The following is a 27,942-nucleotide window of genomic DNA, read 5'->3' as shown; positions in this document are numbered from 1 at the left end:
AGTGGACTCCCTCAACATGAGCAGGTAGTGAGCTGCTAGATACTTTGGAGGCTCCCCAAGCTCCGGGTGCTCACCAGTCCCCTGAGAATCTCATCAAGATATAGGTGTTGATTCAGGAGATATAGGGTGGTGCAAGAAGAATCTGGACCACAATAAGAAGAAAGGTTAAAGCTCATTCGATCTGCACCCTAACGCTGCCCAGGGAGTACCATGGGCTCTCTTTATGGGCAGGAAAGCCGAGGCTCCATGAGTTCCTGAAGCTTCCCTGAAGAGCCCCATTAAGGAGAGCTGAACTGGGCTGACTGCAAGGTCCTGTTTCCTGCCCTCCTCCCTGTGGGAGTAAATGGCCTGGTCCCAGTCATCCCCCTTTCTCCAGGTCTGCCCCGGGTTCCAGCCCTCCAGGCTTATAGATTCAGAGCCTCCTGAGATTGGCTGGTCTCCAGGCTGGAGCTTCTGAGCTTGCTTGCTGCAGCATCTAAAGATAGTCTACCTCACAGGAAACCAGACACTATTGGCTAACTTTGCAAATAAAGATGCCCTCAGAGAGAGGGAAAGGGAAATATTGGCCCCTGGCAGAGTCTACATAGGACAGGGTAGCTGACTGGCACATCCTGAGGTTCTCTTTCCCAGTGGGTCAAGGTAAGTGCACCTTAGTGGCCGGGTTGGGGTGGGCGGGGCACAAGGGAAGAGATCAGAGTAGTGATGCTGGTGTACTCATGAGCCAGCCTTTTCCCGAGGATGTTGCAGTCTAAATATGTTCAATGGAGTGGAAAAGTGGAAAGTGGGAGTGTTTGTGGGTGGGGGGTGGGGTGGGCTAGATCCTCTACAATACACATAACATAGTGGGACACAATTAGAAGCGTTAACAATGACATTTTAGGGATATGGAGAAAAACTTGTGGTTTGACTTTAACGGAAAAAAGCAGATACGAAATTGAGTCTGGATGATAATGAGGTCTTACTGCTATTTTTTTAAAGAGAAGATATAGTACTGGCTTTTTAAAAGAGCTCATATCCTTTAGAGACCCACATGTAAGTTTTATGGGTAAAATTCAATAATCCAGTGGTGCTATGAAGTGGGAAACAGATAAACTATTAACCATGAGGCTGGGGTTGTGGCTCAGTGGCAGAGCGCTTGCCTCGCACGTGTGAGACACTGGGTTCGATACAGAACCACATAAAAAAATAAATAAATAAAATAAAGGAATTGTGACCATCTACAACTAAAAAAATATTTAAAAAATATTAACTATGAGTTGTTAATTGTTGAAACTGGGTAATGGGTGCCAGGAGGTTCTCTCTGCTTTTGTATATGTGTGAATTTTTAATGCTAAAGAGTATTTTTAAATGACATCTGAATACTTACAATAAATATAAATGTATTTAATAGAAACATATAAAGATTAAATGTAAAAAAAAACTGAAAGATAATTGTGCTTGATTCTAGAGAGTAGAATTATGGATAGTTCTATGGATTTTTTTTTTCCCAAACTTTTTTTTGCACCATCTACAATTTTTCCCCCCTTTGGTATCAGAGATCGAACCCAGGGGTGCTTAACCACTGAGCAACAGTCCCCAGCCCATTTTATTTTTTATTTTGAGACAGAGTCTTGATAAGTTGTTGAAGCTGGCTTTGAACTCATGATCCTCCTGCCTCAGCCTCCCAAGCCACTGGGGTTACAAGTGCGCACCACCGAGTCTGGCACCATCTGCAATTTTTTATAATGATCCTATATTGCATTTTAATTAAAATGTTTTTAATTAATAGACCTCTGACACAAATTTACTGTTCAATTTTGATATGTGCTTATATAACCCACTGTGAGAACACTTGGGCTCAGAAAGGTTTGTGCCATTGGAAAATGTGATCTTTGCAAAGAAATTATGAAAGCAACAGAGGAAATATGTCCGGCTTGACCACAGCCGCCCTTTCTCAGAGGCCACAGCTGAGGACCAGCTGTGGCTATCTTTTTCTGGGTGCTTGTCTTGCATCTGTCAATCATAACCGCACAGAATTTACATCTGAGTCCAGAGAAGGATGAGGGAATTTAAGATTCTTCCTCCTGCTCAAAAAAAAAAAAAAAAAAGTTCTTATTGTTATTGATTTAAATACTAGATATAGCATACTTGAGGCGAAAAGAAATTAAATCAAAAGTAAAGAATAGCAAACCATGTGAAATAGTCAAGAAAACTTCCCTGCACGGGTCATCCAAGGGGCCTAGGCTTCCAGGGAGGAGGCAGATGGGAAGGGCACATGGGCTGCTGAGCCTTGGGGGCCACTCTGGGTCAAGGGAGGGGGCAGTGACTAGGACTTGGGACCTCTGGAAAGCAGAAATGGCCTAAAGAAGGCCAGGGTAGATTCTTCCCTTTCACCTTCTTCACTTGGCTTTATTTTCACAAAGAGATTAGGGCAGGAAATGTCTCAATCCAAATTCAATTTGACCCCTCTTGGCTCTCAGACTGCATGGTGCTTACCGTCCCCTGGGAAGGAGCAATTACTCTGCCAGCTGCACATTTGTCTCCTTACAATCTACCTCCCCAACCCTCTCCTCAATTGTCCCCATTTCACAGAGTGGGCTGCAGACACTGCTTGGCTTTGGAGAGAAGTCCTGGCTCCTCTGCCCTTAGAAACTGTGCTCATAACTTGGCCTTGCTAGGTCCACTTCCTACTGTCACAGAGGACATTGTCCATGAGTCCTTGAAGCCAGGATTCAATAGGTGTTGATTTTTTGTGATGATGAGGGGCATGGTATATAAAGTCCCAGCACACTGCTTGGCCCATGTTTCATGTTCAAAAATAAAATATATGTTACTATCATGGGAAAACTGAGGCTTAGAAAGCTTGGGTATCTTGAGACCACCCACTACTTTCTTTTTTTTTTTAGGGGGGGCAGGGTGTACTTGGGCTTGAACTCAGGGGCACTAGACCACTGAGCCACATCCCCCAGCCCTATTTTGTATTTTATTTAGAGACTGGGTCTCACTAAGTTGCTTAGGGCTTTGCAGTCGCTGAGGCTGGCTTTGAACTCGTGATCCTCCTGCCTCAGCCTCCTGAGCCACTGAGATATAGGCGAGTGCCACCATACCCAGCATGAACACAGACTACTTTCAAGGGAGATTGTAAGAGATCCAGAGTTGTAGGGTCAGGAGAGGAGAGAATGTGTCAGAGCTGACTCAATTCAGAACCAACTTCTGTTCTCTTCTCTACCCACTCCGGGAGGCAGCCCTTCCCCACCCCAGTCAAATGTGGAAGGGCAGCTATGTCAGGTATGGTCTTCCCAAACCAGAGACCCTGGCATCATTTCTGAGACTTGGGGCATCAACTTACCCCTCCCCAGCCCACCCTCTGCCCTGGAGTCAAGAGCCCAGAGACGTTCAGATTCAACTCTTGTAGCAGATGAGCTAATGGGGAAAGCAGCTCACAATGCCCCTCAGCAGCTCACAGGCATTTGAAGCAGGATGATGAAGTCCAAGTCTCAGCTGGCTCTTCTGAGGAATTGTTTTGATTCCCAGGGAGCACTCTGGGAGTTCCAAGAGGCAGGCTGTCTCCTGTCACTCAATCTGCCCGGAAGAACCAAAGGAGACTGAGATTGCCACCTGAACCTTGGTCCAGCCTTCCCTCTTCAAGGACTCGGAATACACCAGAAGGGATGTGCAGTGGAATTTTTTTTTTTTTAAAGAGAGAGAGAGAGAATTTTTTAATAGGCGAGCGCGCTACCGCTTGAGCCACATCCCCAGCCCTGCAGTGGAATTTTTGTGGCCTCTGGCCACAGTGGGTGCTTCAACAACCTCATCTTATTATTTGACCAAAGTTCAACTATTTGGAGTTGTAAGTCTGGGTCAAGAAAAAAAAATCTCCATTACATCTCCTTAAATATCTTTTGAGACTACCTTTGTCCTTTTCCTTAAATTGATGTTTATTGTGGAATATAACACCCTGAAAGAACAGTACCCAGGTTAACAACTTATTAAAACCCATCTGCCATGTAACCACCACCCAGGCCAATGTAAAGAACCTGGCCTGCTCCCAAAAGTCTTCCTCACGCCCCCACCTAACCACAACCCCTCCTGCCACACAAATAACCACAACCCTGACTTCAGGGCAGTTGTTTTCTTGCTTTTCCTAGTAGCTTCACCAGATCTACCTCTGCGCCCCCAAACAACATGGTTTAGCGTTGTCTGGTTTTGATCTTCATATGCGTGGGCTCATTCAGAGGTCTATTTCTGAGTTTGGTTTCTTTGACTCAACATTGTGCTGGATTTTTTTTAAATATTTAAAATGTTTTATTTTTTCCATTTTTCAGTTGGTATATTACAGTTGTACATAATGGTGGGGCTTATTTTTACGTATCCGTTCATACACAGAATATAACAATATAATTTGACTAATATCATTCCCTAGTATTTCCCTTTTCTCTTCCCTCCTCCCTCTGGCTGGTTCCTTTCCTCTACTGATCTCCCTTCAATTTTCATGAGATCCCCCCCATCCACCCACCCACCCACTTTCTTTTCCTTTTTCTTCTTTAGCTTACACATATGAGAGAAAATAAAGGACCCCTGACTTTCTGAGTTTGGCTTATCTCCATTTAACACAATGTTCTCAACTTCCATCCATTTTCCTGCAAATGACACAATTTAATTTTTCTTTATGGCTGAATAAGTCTCCAGTGTGTATACATATCATATTTTTTTTATCCATTCATCCATTGATGGACACCTGGGCTGGTTCCGTATTTGGCTTTTGTAAATGGTGCTCCTATTATAAATATGCATATGCATGTATCACTGTAGTCAGATGATTTAAATTCTCTAGGACAAACTGGTCATATGGTGGTTCCATGCCTTGTCTTTTGAAACCCCCAAACTGATTGTACTAATTTACAATCCCACCAACAGTGGAAAAGTGTTCCTTTTTCTCCATATCCTCTCCAGCATTTATTACTATTTTCACCATTGGGTTTTTCAAATGCATCCATGTTATAAGAAATGTGCATGGCAATAATGTCCAAACTGGATCCAAACGGAAAGTCACACTCACGTGCATCAGCAATAGAAATAACAATAAACTGTGGAACATTCACCCAGTGCATTCCTATACAGCTGTGAGAATGAATAGATGACAGCCACAGTAATGGGATGGGATGGGATGCTTCCAGAGAGGCTGAGATGAACTTACAGATAAATGCAAAATTGGTACAGTTCCATGGGGCACTTCCCAGTGCATCTCCATCACACACAATTTTTATGTCTATGAACAAGAATGGGTGCTTGCTTTGCAACTGTCAATCATAACTCCTATCAATTTTCTATTACTTACAGCATTACAAATTAGCTCAGACAATGAAAGAAGGTGATATCACCAAACAGTGAGCGAGAGAGGACATCTAGCAATCTCTCGTGTGGGACTGTTTCAAAGTCTTTAATATTTTTTCCTTAGGTTCCTAGGGTAAAGTTTGCAGCTCCTCTTTCACCCCTCTTCTGCTTCCCACCTTGGCTCTCTGCATCCTTACCTGAGCCTCCACTCAGGCTAAACTGGGCTTTCCAGAATGTTCCCAGGACATGTGAGCCCAACCCAGCCTCACTTCCTTCTCTCTGCCCAAGAAACCACCCTGAGCTAGCCCCTCTGAGCCTTTGACTTCAAAGCCCACCTCCATTCATTGCCAGCTCCCTCTTTGTCACTCATAAGGCTTCTCCTACCTTTAAGTCTCAGCCTAAATGGCAACATTTTTTTGTGACCCTTCATCATGATCTCCAGTCCTAATGGGGACACATGTAGAGACCAACCCCTGGATATGTTACACAATAACAAACATTTACAAGAACTATATCTTAAACATTTATATTCAGAATTTATCACACAGAAAATTAGCATGTGATACACATCACAGGTGATCCACTGAGAGATTGCAAGATATAACATATTTTTATTTATATTTATGTGATATCATAAATAATCAATAGACTTATCCTCTTCTATAGCCAGCAGGCACACCCCATTATTGCCCATGTTTCTCAGATAAAGAACAGCTAGTCACCAAGTGAGAGGCCTTGACAGCACCATCTCTCATGCAGACTACAGCCTAACCTTACCTGGTAGTCAGGGTGGCCATTGAGTTAACTGACTGGCTCCTTCTAGGAGGAAGCATCCTTCTCTTTCCTTGGTAACAAAGTTGGTTTGCATCTTGGAGCAAGGCCCTGAAGTCAGGCCCTTTGCTTCTTACATTTCAAAGAGATGATGGGCAGGTCCTTGAGAAAGGCCTAGTCCCAGTCGTGAAACAGATAAAAAAGCCTACCAAGCTTCAAGAAAGGACAGATACACATTCAAAGAGAGGAGGAAATACTTACAATTACAATTTTTCTAAAGTAAATGCCCTAAGGGGGAAAAAAAGAAGCAAAGAGAATCTCTTCCCTGATATTCAGCAAGGAAAATTAATCTCTTGTTTTTAATATTTATTTGCTCTTATACTACCGAAGGGTAAGGATGCTCAATAAATATTGGTTTAATTAATAATTAAGTAACTAACAAGTCTGTCTCTGTCTCGATTATTTTTTTTAATTTTATATCAAGTATTTTCTTTCAAAATTTTACAGTTCATTTTGACAGAAATAAATAAATACCATAAAGTACTTTGAAGAGGAAAGAGTGTCAAACCCCAAGCAATATAAAGTATTTTGAAGAGGAAAAGAGAGGAAAGAGTGTCAAACCCCAAGCAATAGCAAGCTTTGGAAAGGGGCAACTCACAAACCCAGTGTGGGTCCAGGGTGCCTCACGTGTGGTTTTCTCTTGTAGGTACTTTTTGGTTTGGGTGTGTGCATCTGTGCTGCATAAAACCACGGTGGTTGGACAACACCATGAAGTTCACGGTTCTTTGGGGATAGACAGTCACTCAATTTACTTGCACAGGGGATAGGGTACAAATTGCAAAATTTTTTCTTTATAGTTCCCTTCCATGGATTTGAAGCCCCCTCCATCTGCCACAGCCTCAGCTTTCTCTGTATTCTGAGGGGTGCGTGTTGTAAAAATAGCTGTACCCTACATGGGAAACTCATCCGAATCTAGTAAAACCAGATTGCCCAGCAGCCAGGACTATAGATGTGGTGACAGGCTAAGACTATTCCTTTTTAGTGCAAGGTTAAGCTCAAGAACTTTTTTGGGGGGAGGGGGGTCATGCTGGAAATCAACAGATCCAGCTCTGCTTCCGACTAGAACTTCATCTGAACACTCCTAGGCTGTGACCCAAGCATGTCACACACCCTGAACAGGCTGATGGCAGCAGACACATGCTTTCACTGACCTAGAACTCACATTTGTCTTTAAGGTTGATTCCTTGTGTTGAATTTTTGTTGAAAAATTGAGTGTGTCAGAGCTGGCAAGACCTCTGGAGGTGATCTGGCCCATGGTTTCATTTAACACATCAGGAAACTGAGGCAGGGCTAGAGCAACCTGCCCAGGGTCTCCCAGAATTCAGGCATAAAGTGCACAGGCCGCCTAGGAAGGTTGTGGCTCTGGAGAGGGAGCATGGGAGGAATAGACTCTAGATAGGGCAGAGGGGTGGGAGGGGGCATGGGGTTATTAATGATGGTGGAATGTGATGATCATTATTATCCAAAGTACAGGTATGAAGACATGAATTGGTGTGAATACACTTTGTATACAACTAGAGATATGAAAAATTGTGCTCTATATATGTAATAAGAATTGTAATGCATTCCACTGTCATAAATAAATAAATAAGCACCATGATATATCCGAAGGTAGGAAATAGGCTGATCCTTCAACCTTCATCCTTTTCTTCTCCAGAGAAAATGATCCCAATTTCTTCACCTCTGCTGATGAGAGCTAGATTCTGGAGGTCTGATGTGAACACCCCTAGTGGTGGCCAGAGGCACAAGTAATATCCCGCCCTGCCCATTTTCCACTTGCCATTCCCTGAGAGTCAGCCTGCTGGGCTTTGAATCTAGAAAGGAGAAACCTAAGCACTTCAGGGTTGTATCATGGACCAGCTTCTTTCAGAGGACTTGTGTCTACTATTTCTGAGTCTTAGTTCTAGGGAAGTGGCCTGTGATATTCTACAGACTTCCCCTCCAAGCAGAAAAGCATCACGCAGTGCAGGAAACACAGAGGTTTGTGCAGAGGTGCATTTGGGATTGAAATCCTGGCTGTATGGCATTATGGGGCAGTTAACCAAATCTCTGTGAACCTCTGTCGGTCCATTTGTGAGGACAATCATTTCTCATGGAGGATTGTAGACAGAATTCAGTGAGATGGTGCGTATGAGGCATGATCTTGGCAGGCTCCTGGCATGGCAACATGTGCTCCTTCTTAACTGAGGTTTTCTGGGGTTAACATGCAGTTCTGGAACACTGAAAGAACCAGGGCATTCCGTGCAGTACGTTTGGATGGAGCAACTCTCTGACTTCAGTTGGTCCAAAGGGGAGAAAAAATAAAGCCTCACAATTTTCTTGTCTCTAGGCTGGAGCTCAAACCCAGCCTTCACACAAAATTTTACTAAACAGGGACCAGGAAAGGTAAAAATAGATAGATAGATAGATAGATAGATAGATAGATAGATAGATAGATAACAGAAGATACCCTGGATTTGGAAAATGGTAAGCAGAATGTACAACCAAAAGAGGGTCGGGGGGCAGGGGGTGAGGGGGTGAGCAACACAAAAAGCATGTCAGAGAGAAGGCAAGTGTGGAAACAGGAAGCTCAGGAGGAACGAGGGGTGACGATGACCTCCACCCACCCATAAGAAAAGTCAAAAAATAAATGAGCAGGCCTGAGAAAAGGAAGTGGCCAGAGGAAGTGAGGGGACGAGCAGCAGAGTAGAGCAGGATTTTTTTTATTCTAATTTGTTATATATGACAGCAGAATGCATTATAGTTCACATTACACATATAGAGCACAATTTTTCATATCTCTGGTTGCACACAAAGTAGAGTCACACCATTCGTGTCTTCATACATGGACTTAGGGTAATGATGTCCATCTTATTTCACCGTCTTTCCTACCCCCCACCCCCCCTTCCCCTCCTTATAGTTCCTCTATTCCCCACATACTCCCCCTCCCAACCCCACTATGAATCACCCTCTTTATATCAGAGAAAACATTCAGTTTGGTTTGGGATTAGCTAACTTCACTGAGCATTATATTCTCCAGCTCCATCCATTTATTTAAAATTGCTATGATTTTTATTCTCTTTTAAAATTGCTGAGTAATATTCTATTGTGTGTATATATACACCACATTTTCTTTTTTATCTACTCATCTAGGTTGGTTCCACAGTTTAGCTATTGTGAATTGTGCTGCAATAAACATTGATGTCAGGGACACAGTCACATCAATGTTTACTGCAGCACAATTCACAAGAGCAGGGAGTTTTAGAGAGCAGAAGTTGTGCAGAAGTTGTCTCTGCTTGGCTAGGGAACAGACACGCGTTTCGTTCTTGCTGGCTGTTGCCCTGAGCTGTCGTGCACAGCCTCAGGTGGGGGTGCCTTTCCTGTGCCCCGTGCCTGCCTGCTGCTTGCAGCACTTGTGGGTATGAAACCTAGCTGAGAAGATGCTGCAAAGGCTCATCCTGTTGGATCCTTACATTCCGGTTCTAGTGTCCTGAGAGACAAAGGAAAGCCACTGTCTGGGCAGGCCTCCCTTGAGGGCCATCCCAAGGGCTGGCCACACTGCCACCTGCTGCCAATACCCTCTCTTTAAGTTCATCTCTCAATCCCTGAACATCTCAGAGAATCCAGAAATAGAAGGTCCACACAGCTCAGGACCACTGTTCCTAAAGAGCGACCTTGCTAAAGCTATCAAGTTCGGGGACCATTCAGCAGAGCGGCTGTCTTCCCAGACTTTGAGTTTCTGGTGTAAACAGAACTCTTGCTGGGCTCTCCCTGGTTTTGCATTAAACCCAGGGCCTTGTACAAGCTAGGCAAGTGCTCTACCTCTGAGCTCCATTCCCAGCCTGAGACTGGGTTGGATCTGGCTCCAGCACAAAGACTACTCTGCCTTTCCAGGCAGATAAAACCCTGTGTCACCTCTGACACATGCCACCGAGGCAGCACTATTTCCCAATACTTACCTGGAGAGAGCTGAAGTTGTGTAAGAAGCAGGTATGCCCAGCAGCACACACAAGAGGAGTGTATTGAGGAACCTGTGTTCCCCACACCACCTTCAGATTGTGCTGTGCTTCGGGGCCTGTGTTCCTCTCTTGGGGCTCCACAATGAGAGGTTGATGGGTCTCTTATCTTGCTTCACTAGGTCTTCCAATCACTTACCCATTCATTCATTCATTCAACACAGCAGGCACCCATAGACCTCTCTGGATTCAAGGGCCCCTGGCCTGTGACCATAAAAGACAACTGTGTGCCCTGTAAGCTCCGCCAGGAACAGGAGATGCTGTCACCATTAGGTCCTGCCCTGGTCCTGCCCTGGTCCTGCCCCAGCGGGATTCTGGAGGTCCTGAAGGATGAGTGGCATCGGCGCAAGGAATGAGACAAGGAGTCGTTCCGTTGGAGCAATCTCCAGAGAGAGAGCAGCTTTCTCTGGGTCATCTTTTATTACAATTTTTCTCATCATTATGGATTCAGAATCATTAATAGAATACATCATTGATGTTACAATTTCCAGATTTTCCCAACATGTGACATTCCCTTTGCAATCATTATGGGTATAGAAAAATGCGTTATTAATTTACATTTTCCCAGGATGCAACATTTCCTTAGCAATCATTAGGAGTACAAAATCATTAATAAAAGCGTCACTAATTTGCATTTTTCAGATTTTTCCAAGATGTACTATTTTCTTATTAACAGATGCCAAACTACGTAACCAGACTCTAAGTCTCCCAACCTATCATTAACCTTTAAGTTTTAAGTTTATTTCTAATCGAAGAGCCCCATCTAAAGAAGTCCCCTTAAATCTTCTACTTAAAATATCCTAAAGTCTATAAACCATTCTTAAAGCATCTTAAGGACCCACACAACTAAAAACTTAAGAATTCTAAACTTAAGAAACTAAATAAAATAATATTTCTAACATTATTCTAAAACTGTGTCTTATAATGCTACTTTAATTAATTCCTATATTTATTCTCATAAAATGGGTTGAGCTGCTTTCTCAAAGAGTTTCTTTGTTTCTTAGTCAAGGTACACTAGTTCTTACATCTTTGTAATCTCCCTCACTGAAAGGCAAGTTTTGAACATCAGTCCACTTACTGCCAATATTAACTATGCTCATCATAAGTCCCTATGTGAGGTAAAAGAGGATTTATATAAAAGGGGGGGAATGTATCTTTATTAGCCTTAAGTTTCCTAAGTGTATAACATAACTTTCCCTTAATCAAATAAAACTACATATGGTGAGCTTTGTGCAATAAACATACTAATTAGGCTTTCTAAGAGGCCGGAGATATGGGCTTGGGTTCTTAGTTGATATAATCAACGTGGTGCCTAAAGTTCTCATGACCTTTCGGGGAATGAATGTTGTTCATTATCAGTTTTATCCTCAATGTACTGAGATAGTAGAACAGCCTTCTATTTTGTCCTCGATATGCTGAGAAGTAGTAGAACAGCCTTCAAGGCATGGACTACCCATCTGAAATTTAATTAGGTTTAGCAATAAGCATACTCATGCTTCCTGTCAGGAATAGGAGCATGAAAATAAAAAGTCCCAATGACATCAAAAAGGGTCTCATGGTTTCGGTTTCCCACCTGTGAGGCTTTGCCAGCACTTATCCTCACTGTGACCTTGTCAAGACAGTGGGAGGGGGAGCACCTTCACCAATTCTCCCTTTTTTTATTTTTTAAATTAAGTAACTGTAGTTCCAGATGGGCTGAACGAATTCCGTGGCTCAGCAACTTGAAGAGGACTGGAAGGGCAAGAATAAGGACAAGAATAATTAAAACACTTACACCACTATTGATTAAAATAGAAAATAAGGTTTTGCTGGAGACTGAAGAATTCAATTTGGAAACAAAAGTATCAGCTAACTCTGGAACGGATGTTTCTGAAATATGTGCTTGACTACTGTCTTTTATCTTTTCTTGTAATTCCTCTATACCTAGGGTTAAATTAGTATCTCTCCATAATCCTCATAAATGACATTGTATTTGAAACCATGTTTCTTCAGAATAGTTGTATGTGTGGGGAGTAACACAAATCCATTTAAACTGAGAATGATATCTAGTTGTCATTCGAGTTTTTATGTTTTGAATTTGATTGCCAATATAAAGGATAGCTTCTTCTAAAGCATTAACTCTTGCTTCTAACTTTCTATCTATATGTTCTTGGATCATAAGTGCAGTAGAAATATTTTGTGACAACTCATTTACAGGATGAGCAGTATGAACTTCTTTAACTAGTGCGGCAGTGGAAGCAACTATGGACCCTATTATACCAATTAATGCTGAGATTCCTAAAATTAAGGCAGCTACAAAACATTTAGGTCTAATTAGAGCTTGATTAACTAAATCTGATACTCGTAACCCAGGATCATCATGCCAAGAAGAATCTAATTTAACAGGCAACATAATATAAGAAGGTTGATGTACAATTAAAATATGATTGGGTGCTGATATACTAGGATCAGTACAATTTGTTAATGTACAGCCTTCACAAACAACATCATAAGTTTCCTCTTCTAATTTTGAGATCTGTAAAATTCCTTGGTCTCTAAATAATATTGCATTGGGAGATCCCACACAAGCCGTAACAAAATGATGCTCATATACTCATATACATATCTATAGAAGCTATACATCTATAGATATGTATTATACCTAAAGAAGCCAATAACTTATAAAGTTCTGTATAGACCTGATAATGTTATTTGATTTTAGTAAAATATAGAGGAGTGACCCATCCAGCTGAGTACCATCTATTCATAGGCTCCACTGCAGACCTCATAGCAGTTTGTCCTTGAGGAATATTCCAAGGATTTGATGACAAAAATCTACGATGATCATAGTCAGGTTTAAAAATAGGAAAATCATATATTGGCAAGGAAGAATTTTTTGGAAGAATTTTGGAAAGAATGTATGTTTCAGTAAACATACATTTATGCCAAGATGGAAATCCAAATTGTCTATCTACCCCTACCCATGAATAATCAAGATGGGACTCAGCTTTTAAACAGTCTTGGATCATAGGAGGAGGCCTTTCTGAGGGTAAAAGATCTTTAAAATCAGGAAAACCTAAAGCTAAAATAGAAAGTACTCAAAGATCCTTCACACCTCTTTCCTCATTTGGGGAATTTGTTTTTAAAAAGTTCTAAAATGAAGTTGTAAACAGACTACAGTTTCAGTAACACTATATATACTAAAACAAAGAGGAGGTAAATGACTGTGACCCTTAAAACTGAAATTATAGGTTGATATAGGAGTAATAAAAGAATTAGATTCACCGCCCAAGAGATCAGTATCATTGGTAAATACCCTAATATTTTCTTTTCCCCAGGTACATAGGTGGGTCAGGATAATATGCCCCAAAATATTCAGAAGATACATTTGCTACTTGACAGGCAAGAATGGCTAACATAGCAATATACATATTTTCTGGCATATAGGAATTTGACTAAGAAGAAATAAGCACTTGAGCTTGATAAGTCTGTTGTTTTATCTGTCCCCAAGTCGGTGGTTTTGCGAGTCTTGTAGAAGATGCTTGTCTAGGTGAGGGTTGAGAACTGTTGAAGTTCAACTGAGAAAAGGATAGAGTCAAAGTAGTTGTCAGATCCTCCTCAGGCACCATGGTCAATTGTGGGAAGTATTGGAGATCAGGAGGGCACGATCTCTTCTGTTTCCTGTTCCGAAGGCTGGACATTGGGTCGAATCAGTCTATCAGGAATCCAAATAGGAGAATCCGCGTCCTGTGGGAAGACACAAGCATACCCTCGCCCCCAAGTTAATAATACATCAAGTCCTTTCCATTTACCCGTCAAGAGATCTTTCCATTTCACTAAGGGTTTTGCTGATATTTTTTTCACTTTCCCAATGTCTTAGCATGGGAGTTATTGTGACTTTATAGTCACAATTAAGGCGGTTTAATCACAAACAAGGCATGTTGTAGAACATGACGAGGAGAACTATATTCATATTCTCCTTCTTGAAGTTTAGTAATTGGAGCCTTTAGTGTTTGATGAGCTCTCTCAACTGGAGCTTGTCCTTGAGGGTTATAGGGAATTCCCATAAAATGAGAGATTTTTGAACATGTCACAAAAATTTTTAAAAGCATTTGAAGTACAAGCTGGTGCATTATCTGTTTTTAGTGCTAGGCGTCCCCAAATATGAGAAACAAATAAGCAGATGTGGGACCACATCTTTATATGCTTCCCAGTTCTTGCTGAGGCAATAATCACATGGGAAAAGGTATCAACAATGACATGAACGTTATCCAATTTTCCAAATGAAGGAATATGAGTAACATCCATTTGCCATAAATCATTAGGTCTTAAACCCTGAGGATTAACCCCCATGGATAGAGTTGGGAATAATGTTGGGCAGGTTTGACAATTTCTAACAATAGTTCTAGCTGATTCCCTAGGATATGAAATTGCTGTCGAAGGGCAGAGGGATTTTGATGATGTAAAGCATGACCAGCTGTAGTTTCTTGAGGAGTAAGAATGTGGGGTTTAGTTAATGAATTTGTCAAAGCATTACCTTGTAACAGTTCTCCTGGCAAGTTAGAATGTCCTCGAATATGTCCTATAAAATAAGGATGTTGTCCTTCTAGGATCAACTTTTGTAAAGAATTAAGATAATGAAAAATTGTAGTCTTGTGCTGAGGAAGAGAAGCTGTTTCTAGATGAGGAAAAAATTCACAATATGCTGAGAATTAGTATACAAATTAAACATTTGATCTTTTAACTGGGTAAAAGCCATAATTACAGTTACCATTTCTGCCCTCTGAGCAGAGGTTTCCTCTGTCTGTTGAACATAAGTTTTATCATTAATAACTAAAGATGCTCGTCCATTTGAGGAACCATCAGTGAAAACTAAGGCTGCAGTTGAGATAAGGGCTCAGAAGAGAACAATTTTGGAAAAATGATAGGATGGTTCTTAACCAGGTATAACAAAGGATGAGATGGCAGATGAAATTTAATGTGACCATAATATCCCTGTAGGGCTATTTGCTAGTCTTCAGAATGTTCCATAAGCATATTTAGTTGATCTCTAGAGTAAGGAACCACCAAATTATGCATTTCTTTCCCAAATAACTCTCTACTTGTATGCCTTCCCATTATTATTAATAATGCAACCACAATAGGATATGAGCAGATAACCTTCTTAGAGGTAACTGGCATATGCATCCATTCTAAAGGACCTGACTGACACAAAACTCCTGTGGGTATATGAGGAGTAGGTAAAATAAGAAAATCCCAAATCTGAGTATAATCAACTCTTTGCAATTGTTGTCTATTAATAGCTTCTTCTACCTTGCATAAGGCCAGTTCAGCCTCTTCTGTCAAAACACGAGGAGAACGTGGGTTTGAGTCTCCTCTCAAAATATCAAATAATGATTTAAGTTCTGCAGTAGTGAGTTTCAGAAAAGGATGAATCCAATTAATATCTCCCAAAAGTTTTTGAAAATCATTTAAAGTCTGTAAATGATCAATCCATAATTTTAAACTTTGATGGGTAATAGCTTGAGTACTTATAATTCTATCCAAATAATTAAAAGGAGGGGATTGCTGAATTTTATCTGGGGCAATTATTAGACCAAAATTTTGTAAAGATTGTGTCAACCTCAATAAAATATGATGAAGCAATTGGACGTTTTCATGAACAATTAATATGTCATCCATATGATGGATAATATAGGCATCTTTATATTTATCTCTTGTTGGTTGTACTTCCAAATGCAACATATTTATGACAGAGAGTGGGGCTATTTTTCGTACCTTGAGGCAATACCTTCCACTGAAACCGTTGGAATGATTGTTTCAAATTGACAGAGGGAAGGCTAAAAGCAAATCTTTTACAATCATCAGGATGTAATGGAATAGTAAAAAAATCAGTCTTGTAAGTCTATTACCATAACATGAAATCCTTTAGGGACAGCTAGTGGAGAAGGGAATTCTGGTTGTAGAGAACCCATATCTTCTTCCCCTGTAGCATTTATAGCTCTTAGATCTTGTAATAATTTCCATTTACCTGATTTCTTTTTAATAACGAATATAGGAGTATTCCATGGACAATTGGATGGCTCTGTGTGTTTTAATTCAAGTTGTTCTTGAATGAACAAATATGCCCTGTGATTTTTCTATTGTTAGGAGCCATTGTTCTACCCATACAGGCTCATCATTTTTCCAAATCATTTAATCTGCTGTTTCAACAATGGCCCCAATTAAAAATCCTGTTGAGCCTCTTCTACAAGGACAGTACAGAGACACACTCCCATTTTAAACATTATATCTTGACCCCATAGAGTAAAAGGAAGAGAAGAAATCACATATGGCTGAAAAGTTCCTGAATTCTTATTATCAGTCCATTTAAGTATTTGAGTGCTTTTTGCTATATTAGTAGCAGTTCCAAGTCCCCTAAGTACTGAGGGAATCACTGTTGTAGGCCAGGTTGAGGGCCAATCTTTTCCTGCTATACAAGTAACATCTGCTCCTGTGACCAAGAAACCTCCAATTGTTTTTCCTTGAATCTCTAGTTTTTTCATAGGACAAGAGTTTTGAATTTTTTGAACCCAAAATGCCATATCATTAGAACCAAAACCTCTAGTTTGTCTTTGATCTTCTGAAATAGCTCGATTTCCTATTGATAAACAGGGAAGTAACAAGATCTGAGCAATCTTTTGCCCTTTATGAATAATCAAAGTTTTTTGAAATGAAGGCTCTACTAAAATCTTAATTTCTCCAGTATAATCAGAATCAATAACTCCAGGAATAACCTTAATCCCTTGTAAAGAAGTAGAGCGGCTTCCTATAATAAGGCCAAGAGACCCTTTAGGTAAAGGCCCATGTATTTTAGTAGGTATAGCTAAAACAGGAGAATCTAAAGGAATAACTACTGATTCTGAAGATGCCAAATCTAACCCTGCTGAATCCGGGGTGGCTCTCAATAAAGCCCTTATAGTATATCCTGTTGAAAAGGATTGGTGATGGTCTCTATTACTGGAAGGGCCCGAGGCTGGCCCTATTACCAGTTTCCCGGTTTTGTAGGTTGGGAGTTATCTGTAAATTATTAGAATTAACTGGGGAATTCTGAGGAACAGTTGGCATTGGGCCACCTTCTAAAGGTCTCCCATTTTTATGAAATTTAGAGCGACACTCCTTTGCCCAGTGGAATCCCTTATTACAACGCGGGCATGGAGTTTGGGGTCTAGACATCTGATTGGGAAGTGCGATTTCTCTAGTTTGAAAATTTCTATTGGGGCAAACTTTACGAAAATGACCCATCTGTCCACAAGAAAAACAACCCCGATTTCCTTTTCTTTGCCCTCTGTTTCGAAGCCCTTTAAGAAACTGAGCATTTGTTGGTCCCTGTAATGCTGCTGCTATGGCTACACCTTGTAAATACGAGGGTGACATGTCAGCACAAACCTTAATGAAGTCAGATAAACTTCCTGTCGTTCTAATAGGTCTCAGAAGAGTCTGACATGCAGTGTTTGCATTCTCGAAAGCCAATTGTTTAATTATGATTTGTGCAGCTTCATTATTAGTTGTAATTTTTCCCACCAAATCTTTTAATCGGGATAAAAATGCTTCAAAAGGTTCTTCAGGCTTCTGTTTTATGGTACTTAAGCCAGAAGCTTTAATTTCCGTATTTTCTAACTGTCTCCAAGCATTAACTGCTAAATCTGAACATTGGACCAAGGCAGGACGAGGCAAGTGTAACTGATCACTTGGCAGAGCCCAATCATTTTCTCCCAATAACATATCAAGAGTGACTTCACTGTTTACAGATTTATTATATCGAGAGCGCTCTTTAGCTCTATCTTTACAGTCTGTTTTCCATAACAGGAATGTCCCTCCGGGGAGACAAGATTTTGTAGTAGCAAACCGGTCATATGGGGTCATCCATCTACTGGCAATGGTATCTACTAATTGTAAAGAATAAGGAGAAGCTGGCCCGTAATCATGAACAGATTGTTTTAATTCTTTTAAAGTTTTTAAAGGCAGGGGTTCCCATTGAGGCAGATACTGTTCCTCGTCTCTATCAATAAAAGGGAAAGGGAAAGTAAAACCGAAGTCTCCAGATTGTAGAGCCTCTTTCTTGGCTCCTTCAAATCCTCCATTTTGCGAGGGAGGAGGCAGGGTATTTTTTATTTTAGAACCTGGTTTATCTTTGGTAGGAGATTTTAAAAAAGGTTTATAAGGCCCTGTGCCTAGAAAGGCAGGGAATTCTTCATTATAATATTTAGCAGTTGCCTTTTCTATATCATCTTCATCTTGTGGGCTGAGTTGCTTCTTATCGTCATCATCGTTTATAACATAAACATTGTCTTTTGGTTTTTGTTTTAAAGGAGTTTCCTCAGTCGGAGCTGAAAGCTTAGTGGAACTAATTTTAGTTTTTAAAGTTTCAGTCTCATGAGCCGGATCTAACATCTCTCTTAATAAGGGCCATAACGCTATAGTATCTACAGGCATATTTTCTGGACCATGATAAGAATAATAAGCTCTTAAACCTTCTCCTATCTTTGCCAGAGTTTTTAAATCTAAGGTCCCTTCTTCAGAGAACCAAGGGCAAGATTCCTGAATAAAATGAAAAAACCTCGTTAGTTGTGAAGCAGAGACCTGAATTCCCTTTTTTGTAAGCATATGTTTAACAATATCAATGAACAATCCTTGCTTCTTAGATTCTGTGTTACCCATTTTTCTCTTACCTAATTTCCCACTCTCACCTGGTTTATTAGCAGGGGGCTCGAGAAACCCACGGGTAATGACCTATCCACTCTGAGAATGGGGGCTAAAGCCAAGGGGGCTTACCTACAGGTCCCTGTTTCAGGCACCAAATACCGGGGTCCTGTCCCAGACGGATCCAGGGGGTCTTGAAGGTTGAGTGGTGTCGGCACAAGGAATGAGACAAGGAGTCGTTCCGTTGGAGCAATCTCCAGAGAGAGAGAGCTCTAATGCAGCTTTCTCTGGGTTATCTTTTATTACAATTTTTCTCATCATTATGAATTCAGAATCATTAATAAAATACGTCATTGATTTTACAACTTCCAGATTTTTCCTAAGATGTGACATTCCCTTTGCAATCATTATGGGTATAGAAAAATGCATCATCAATTTACATTTTCCCAGGATGTGACATTTCCTTAGCAATCATTAGGGGTACAAGATCATTAATAAAATGCGTCACTAATTTGCATTTTTCTGATTTTCCCAAGATGTACTATTTTCTTATTAACAGATGCCAAACTACGTAACCAGACTCTAAGTCTCCCAACCTATCATTAACCTTTAAGTTTAAAGTACACCTGTACTTTATTTCTAATCGAAGATCCCCATCTAAAGGAAGTCCCCTTAAATCTTCTACTTAAAATATCCTAAAGTCTATAAACTATTCTTAAAGCATCTTAAGGACCCATACAGCTAAAAACTTAAGAATTCTAAACTTAAGAATCTAAATAAAATAATATTTCTAACATTATTCTAAAACTGTGTCTTATAAAGCTAATTTAATTAATTCCAACATTTATTCTCTTAAAATGGGTTGAGCTGCTTTCTCAAAAAGTTTCTTTGTTTCTTAGTCAAGGTACACTAGTTCTTATATCTTATATCTTATATTTTTATTATCAGTTTTGTCCTCAATGTACTGAGATAGTAGAACAGCCTTCTATTTTGTCCTCGATATGCTGAAAAGTAGTAGAACAGCCTTCAAGGCATGAACTACCTGTTATGTTCTAGCCATCTGAAATTTAATTTGGTTTAGCAATAAGCATACTCATGCTTCCTGTCAGGAATAGGAGCATGAAAATAAAAAGTCCCAATGACATCAAAAAGGGTCTCATGGTTTCATGAGTTTCAAAGCCCATCTGTGTGGCTTTGCCAGCACTTATCCTCACTGTGACCTTGTCAAAACAGTGGGGGGGGGGCACCTTCACCAAGGTCGTTAGGAATGAAAGTCTAAGATAAACTATATATCCTCCCATAAACATTTATACAGCATTTGTTCTATATCAGGCCTCTCTCTTTGCTAAACCCTGATCTACAGAGCTAAAAAAAAAAAAAAAAATGTGATTCTTCTTTTGGGATCTCCCAGTCTTGAGGGAGGGATATGGGAAGGGGTATAATGCAAAGTTAAAAAAAAAATGCTGAAGGCACACACATTTGGGCCCAAACTGTAAGCCTGCCATGAACAAGCTGCGTGGCCTTAAGCAAGTTATTCACCCTCTCTGAGTACACCTACTTGCCCATAAAGTATAGATAATCCTTTTATATGTCGAATACCATTTATCAAACATACCATGTGCCTGGTATTTGTACCAGGTTACTTACTTTAATTTTTCCTATACTTCATATTTTTGTTTATTTTTATCTTGAAAATTCCAAAAGAAACATTTAAAATCACTTCCAAAATAGGTAATGTGTGTACATGATAAAGTAATCCTGAGATTTGGGGGCTGGGGTTGTTAGCTTAGAAGTAAGGTGCTTGCCTAGCGTGTGCAAGGCCCTGGGTTCAATCCCCAGTACCAAAAAAAATTCCAAAAGTTTACAGTAAAAATTAAAATCCCCCCACCACCCCCCATCATCTTCTAGTCTCCATACATGCCCTCCAGCAGGAACTACGGTTACCACCACTGGTCCACCCTCCAGAGGTATTCAGACCTCACACAAAACATACACACAGCATTATTTCCACAGAGAACAGCACAGTGCGTGCCTGGTACCTCATTTACCAGTGTATCTTAGAGATGGTTCCATGACAGAACATAGATCTGCCGATCTGCCTGGCTTTGCTTTTTTTTTTTTTTTTTTTTTAAGCAATTGCTTGATGTTCTGTTCTTTGGATTTATCGTGGTTTTGTGTGGTCTGTCCCTACCTATGGGTACTGAAGTGGTTCCTCTTCATGTCTATTTAAGGCTCACTGTGGTGAGGGTCTGAGTGCACACTTCCTTGAGCTTGTGTGTGAGCATATCTCTGGATAAACCCCAACAAGCAATTGGGTGTCATTGCATTCTTTGGCTCTCCACAAACCCCAATGTTGCTCTTTAGAGGGGAAGAAGCTGAGACAGTGGCCCTGCTGACTTTTTACCTCCAAGGACTCCACTTTGTTTGATAGTCACTGTGTCCCCATCTTTTTTCCCTGGCCATCCTCCATCTTGAGTCGGGGTGGAGTGGGCATCAAGGGATGGGAAGAGTATGGCCTGGGCTTCAGTCCCACTCCCCCACTTCTAGTTGTGCAATGAGCTGGGGCCTTGACCTTGATGTGCCTCTTGTGGACGTGAAGAGCACTAAGGTCTCCAGTCCCTTGGAATCACAAAGGGGCTGTCAAAAGAAACACACCTCCTGCTCCTCCCTCCGTAGCATGGCTCCCAGCAGGGATCACAGTACGCCTAGCATGCATCTACTATATGCATAGCACTGTGCCAGGTGCTCAGAGGAACCCCTGTAGGAGCTGGGCCTGAATCTGACCATCAAGGAGCCAGGATAAAGGTGGCTGAGGGTTTCTGTGGCCTTGATGGGCAGACCCTCAGGATGGCAGGGATTATCCTGAGCTAGATCTGCCATTTGGATCTCAGTAAGTAAAATGTTCACCAGTTGGGCAAGATCATCCCTTCCACAGCATCTCCTGAAATTGTGTCCCATCTGCAGGGATATATTGACCCACCTCCCAACTCTGTCTTTATCTCAAGACTTTGTCTGTGTGAATTTCCCATTGAGACGAGACAACAGGCCCCTTTGTGGCTGAGGTGGGGCCTAACTAATCCCTCCAGGAGCCCAGCCATGCTGAGCCCCAGGCCACAATTTATACATTTGCATGGATATTGGGCCCCTCTAATCAGGACCTCCTCCGGCTTATTTGGAGTCTTGGAACAAATTAGAGAAGGTGTGCTTGTGTGTTGGCAGCCCAGTCACATAGCAAGGCAGGATGCTGGATTGGGACCCCTTCCCCTTAGCTAGCGGAATAGTTGCTTAGTTTTAACTGTCCCTGCCTTCTCCACGCAGGGTCCTGCCCCAGTCTTCAAATAGCCCTGGAGCCATCCAGTACAGTGAACTAAACACAGGACTTTCAGAATTGCAGAGAGGATTCAATGGATAACAATGCACATGGAATGTCTGGCAATAAGCCTAGCTGTTTAGTAAAAGCTTAGCAAAAACTGGCTTACTCCCCCCACCTTTAAAATAATTTTTAAAAAGGGCTGGGGTTGTGGCTCAGTGGTAGAACACTTGCATGTGTGAGGCACTGGGTTCGGTCCTCAGGACCACATTTAAAAAAATAAAATAAAGGTATTGTGTCCATCTACCAATTAAATAAATAAATAGCAATCTAAAAAAAAACCATTTTTTGATTATTATTTCAGGGGGAAATTTTAGAACCTTTAAATACCAAATTCCCACGATGCCCAGAGTGGGATTGACTACAGGCAACCTGGGTGAGTCCAAACGCTCAAAGAACCTCTGCAGCCTCACCTAATGCAGGAAGGAAGTAGCATTTACTAAGTTCCTGCTGTATGCGACACACTTAGGACAGTTTCTCTCTTTAGAGAAGCTCTGTGGGCAGGTGTGAGACTGCATCTCAACCTTGCAGATGAGGAACATCAGGCCCAGAGATTCCAAACTCACCCATCAGTTAGCCAGAAAGGGCAGACCTGAGCAGAATAGAATAGACATTATGATTGATGTATGTACATTCCATGTATGTATTATATGTCAAAATACATTCTGCTGTCATGTATAACTAAAAAATTTAAATAAATTTTAAAAAATAAATAAATAATTTATTTAAATTTTAAAATAAATTTTAAAAAATTTAAATAAATCGTATGGTTAAAAGGAAAAAAAAAAAGAAAGAAAGAAAGAAAGGGCAGACCTGGGGTTCAACCTCAGAGAACTCAAGTCCATAGAAGTTTGGGGGCTGATGGACAGATCACAGGCACAAAGAAATGCAGAACAATGTTTATTGGTTTTAACCTTTTGAAGTCAGCTTTGCCATCTCTTTTCACTGGGCAGAAGGGGAGAGAGACTGTCTAGCCTAGGGTCCCTACCTTACAACCGTCAAGGACTTGACTATTTCCTCTCTTACACAGCAGTATCCCACACACTAAGTACCAATTCCTGTTTCCCCATCATCAGCTTTAGACAGATGAAGCTTGCTTTGTAGAACTCAAAACAGGATCAGGTCAGCAATTAATTCTTATTAACTTAAATGGTCACAGCTAGACACCTTTTCAAGGAAAAGGGCCTTGCAGCCTGAAGCAGGGAACTCACACATTTTTCCTGGGGTCAAACACTCCATCACAGACTGAGAAGGTCCAGGACTGGCAGCCTCGGCCTATTTCATGGCAGAAGAGACTGGGTGAGATGCAGGACATGCCGGAGGCAGGGCAGGGAGAAGCAATACCTCAGCTGGGTGGGCTGTGGGAGATACCGCCTGGGTGAAACCATCATGGCCAGGATGCAGTAGGGTGTGGAAACTCCCTTGGTTAGAGAACCATGAGCTCTGCTTTCAGTTTTGATGAAGAAGGAGGTGCTGACAACCAGGAGGCCTGCTTGGAGACACTCGGGGTTTCTGAGCCTGCCTGTGGTCTCACAAGGAAGAGGAGGTGCCAGAGGAGCAAAGGGAGAGGGTGGCCTGTCTGTTGCCTCTGGAGTAAATGTCCAGCAAGTACTGGATGGGAAAAGAGTGGGAAGAGGGCAAGCTTGATTGCCCAACCTGTGAAGAAATGTCTTCTTTTTCAATTTTTGCTCAAAAGAAACCAGGAGATAAGGTTAGTGGGGGGAAGCCAGGGCTGGTAATAACTAGGAGAAGTAGTCTCTCGGGTCCAACCGTGGGCTCATCTGGTCTTGCACCTGTCAATCCTTCTGTGACCACAGAACCCTGGATCATGACAGTGCTCCTCTTCAGCTGAGGCTGGAGGATGGCCATTAGTCCCAGTTTGCTTGGGTTTGAGGGGTTTCCCACAGGTGGGAATGATGAAAGTCCTGGGCAACACGAAACAGATGATTCATGAGAGAGCACGACTCTGCCTATTCCCTGCTGAGGACAAGAAGGACTTGTTAGTTCCAAGAGGAAGAGGAGGAGAAAGGGCTCTCCAAAACCAAACAGGGGAGTCTCTGAGACCTCTGTCTCCAGGCTTAGCTTCATGGAGGAAAAATGAGAGGCCAGAAGTTGGTGAAGGTGGAAATAAAAAAAGAGCATAGAAAATAGCTTGGGGAAAGGTTAGGCTAAAAGAAGCTTCCCCTGTCACCTCTCCTTATCCTGCCCTTCACCTCTGTCCTTGATCCTCCTTCCCCTATCTATACACTAGTCAAACTCAACACCTTTTGGAGAAACTTTTGAAAATTGATGAAAGAGATCTGTCCCAAGTCCCCAAAGACCTAGATCCAAATGCTTGCTGAGCAAGTCCTCTTAGGGACCTCTCTTTGACCTTGTCGGGGGGCCTGGCTGCCTCCCTTGCCAAAGGTTTCTGTTGCAACTTCCACCACCAGATTGTGGTGGAGATGAACAAGATGGCGGGTGTGAAGGCAGGAAGCGACTGGTATTTGTTTCTTCCTTCCCGCCTCCACCATGGACCAGTCAGAATTCCAGATTTGTTCCTGTGAGGACTAACACTGCCGCTTTGTTTTCCCTTCTGATCCAGGTCCTCACCATGCCCACCTCCTTCCCTAAATCAACTGAGGAATTTGAGTATGACGCATCTGCTGAAGCCTGTTACGTGGGGGACATCGTGGACTTTGGGACCGTGTTCCTGTCCATATTCTATTCTGTTGTCTTTGCCTTTGGCCTGGTGGGCAATCTGCTGGTGGTGATGGCCCTCAACAACAGCCGGAAGCGCAAGAGCATCACCGACATCTACCTGCTGAACCTGGCCTTGAGCGATCTGCTCTTCGTAGCCACTTTGCCCTTTTGGACTCACTATGTGGTCAGCGAACAAGGCTTCCACAACGCCGTGTGCAAACTCACCACCGCCCTCTTCTTCATCGGCTTCTTCGGAGGCATATTTTTTATCACCGTGATCAGCATCGACAGGTACCTGGCCATTGTTCTGGCCGCCAACTCCATGAACAACCGGACTGTGCAACACGGCGTTACCATCAGCCTGGGCGTCTGGGCGGCGGCCATCCTCGTTGCGGCACCCCAGTTCATGTTCACAAAGCAAAAAGAAAACGAGTGCCTGGGTGACTACCCCGAGGTCCTCCAGGAAATCTGGCCAGTGCTCCGCAACGTGGAAGTGAACTTTCTTGGCTTCCTGCTGCCCCTGCTCATCATGAGCTTCTGCTACTTCAGAATCCTCCAGACCCTGTTTTCCTGCAAGAACCAAAAGAAAGCTAAAGCCATCAAGCTCATCTTACTGGTGGTCATCGTGTTTTTCCTCTTCTGGACACCCTACAACATTATGATTTTCCTAGAGACTCTCAAACTCTATGACTTCTTTCCCAGCTGCAACATGAAGAGGAATCTGAAGTTGGCCCTCAACGTGACTGAGACGGTGGCGTTTAGCCACTGTTGCCTCAATCCCCTCATCTATGCATTCGCTGGGGAGAAGTTCAGAAGATACCTCTGCTACCTGTACAGGAAGTACCTGGCTGTCCTCTGTGGTCGTTCGGTCCACGACAGTTTCTCCCCATCCGAATCGCAAAGAAGTAGGCAGGGGAGCATTCTGAGCAGCAGTTTTACTCACTACACAAGTGATGGGGATGCGTCCCTCCTTCTCTGAAGGGATCCACAAAGCCTTCTCTCCGCAGAGAACCCAGAGTTCCTGAATCGGACACTCAGTAATGAGAACAGATTTTTGTTGTTGTTGTTGTTGTTTCATACATGCAAAAGAAAATTCGGACCCAATACTAACAAAACCAGCCTACAGTGTATTCAAGAAATGTGCTCAAAATTTGAATGCCAGGATGTTTTTTGCTTACAAATGGAAAAATTGCAATCCAGACTAACTTGGTTGAAAAGAGATCTGTGAGTGTTGTTCTCATTGTGGCACTGACAGGGGGCGACTGAGCCCTCAGGGTGAGTGGAAAACAGGACTTGAATCTAGCTAGAATTTGCTCTCTCTGACTCTCAAGACTTTTAGCAGTGATAGATCTCCAAAGCTCACGTAACACAGATTTATCACCAGAAAGGGTATAGGATCCATTCCTCTCTGGTCCCCAGGTCAAAATATCCCAGAGAGGTCTTCTGATTGGCCAAGTTTGTATCAGGTGGGGACCAGATGGTGGCATCCACAAGAAAGGGATAACCTTGATCCATGGTTAGAGGTTGAGGTTAGATGTTTCCAACAAGTTAGAGGAGTCCCTACTGCTCTGATCAGACAGAGCAAGAGCCACAAAACTTCCCCTGTACCTGAGCTAGCTCCTCCTTGTCACACCAACCAGCACACACCTCTTCATTAAACTTCCTTTGATCATGTCCTCAAACCTACAAGGGCTCTCCACTGCCCACTGCATCAAGTCCAAACTCCAATGCCTGACCTCAGACCCTCCACCATGCAGTTCAACCGACAGACTCCCCGCTACTTACCTTTCCAAAGGACCCCATCCACCCTGGCAGTCATCTCCTATGTCAGCCATATCCAGCCCTGTGTCTGCAATAAGACCTCACACATCCCCCTCCACTTGCTCCCAGGCCCATGGGGAGAAACAAAAAGAACCTTGCCCCAAAGTGAAGGCATGAATTCCAATCCCAGCTCTGTCATTTGCCAACTTGGTAACCTGGGGCCAACTGAAATTCAGTTCCTGCAACTATAGAAGGGGGCTGATGGTATCTTTTGTATAAGGAGCATTCTCTCTATCATGAGGAACAGCCACCAACTCTTGCAAGCCCCCATCATCTCTCCTGTTTCCCAGACTTCAGGTGTACCCTGGCACACCTGGCAATGAGGAGGTTGCATCATGCCCAAGTAGGACATAGCCCCAACAGAGAGGAGGCTGATTTCTTCTGCAGCCCTCAATAAACAGCTAGATCTGAAGGTGGACAGCCTCCTGACCCAAGCCTCCTAATCCCTTTGCCACAAGCTCCTGCCCAAGTCAATCTCCTTCACTCTTGCCACGGCCAACCTGGAGAGCCAAGCCATGAGAGCAGTTTTCTTCTTTCAGTAAACATTTGAGACGGTCTAAAAATTTAAAGTAATAATGCTAAAGAAAACATCATCTGTGCTCTAACCACACGAGTCTTTTCATTCCTGGTTTGCCCATCAGACCTCGTTCACATTCTCATCTGTTTAGAGTTGCAATCATAAAGCACAGTTATGTAACCTGCTTTCTACAATATTAGATCCCCAATAGCTCTGTATCTGTGTAGTTTTATAACAGTCCTTTTAGAAGACTCTAGCAGATTGCATGCTCATTGAGGCAGACGTACTGATTCATTGCTGTGTGCCTGGTCTCTCCTTGGCTGTCTGTATATGTGTTTGACAAATGAGAGAATGAGTCATGTTCCTTCAGGATCATCTGCCATCATTAACTCACCATTACTCTGTTGATAAACATTTCACTCCTTTCCAATATGCAGCAAATATATGTTTTACATCATTTTCATCTGTGTTATTTTCTTTCTCCTGTTCAATTATTTCCATTAAATAAGTTCCTTGCCATCAGGATTGCTAGGTCAAAGGGCATGAGGACCTTTTAGCTTTTGATGCATAGATACAAAAGTAGTTTACTGCAAAACCTTTATTAGATGCATATTAGGCACAACATGGGAGCTCAGGTCTAGAGTTATTCCAAAGGTGATGAGACTAGGTCTCTGCCTGCAATGATTTAACATTGAAATGAAGGGGAGAGATGTGAACAAATGAGCACACTTTGCATTATAAGGGATGGTGAC

General features: G+C 42.2%; 1 protein-coding gene across 1 annotated transcript; it reads left to right on the top strand.

Annotated features, from left to right (window-relative positions):
* The first annotated feature begins 429 nt into the window (after positions 1–429).
* On the top strand, positions 430–27,653 carry Cx3cr1 (C-X3-C motif chemokine receptor 1). Its single transcript, XM_027932072.3, has 2 exons — positions 430–639; positions 24,755–27,653. The coding sequence occupies exon 2, from the start codon at positions 24,764–24,766 to the stop codon at positions 25,829–25,831; it is 1,068 nt and encodes a 355-aa protein (XP_027787873.1). The 5' UTR covers positions 430–639; positions 24,755–24,763; the 3' UTR covers positions 25,832–27,653.
* The last annotated feature ends 289 nt before the right edge of the window (positions 27,654–27,942 follow it).

This window comes from Marmota flaviventris, chromosome 1 (assembly GCF_047511675.1).
Source record: "Marmota flaviventris isolate mMarFla1 chromosome 1, mMarFla1.hap1, whole genome shotgun sequence".
NCBI lineage: Eukaryota > Metazoa > Chordata > Mammalia > Rodentia > Sciuridae > Marmota > Marmota flaviventris.
The sequence above is the reverse complement of the archived record's forward strand: the minus strand, read 5'-3'. Positions and strand labels throughout refer to the sequence as shown.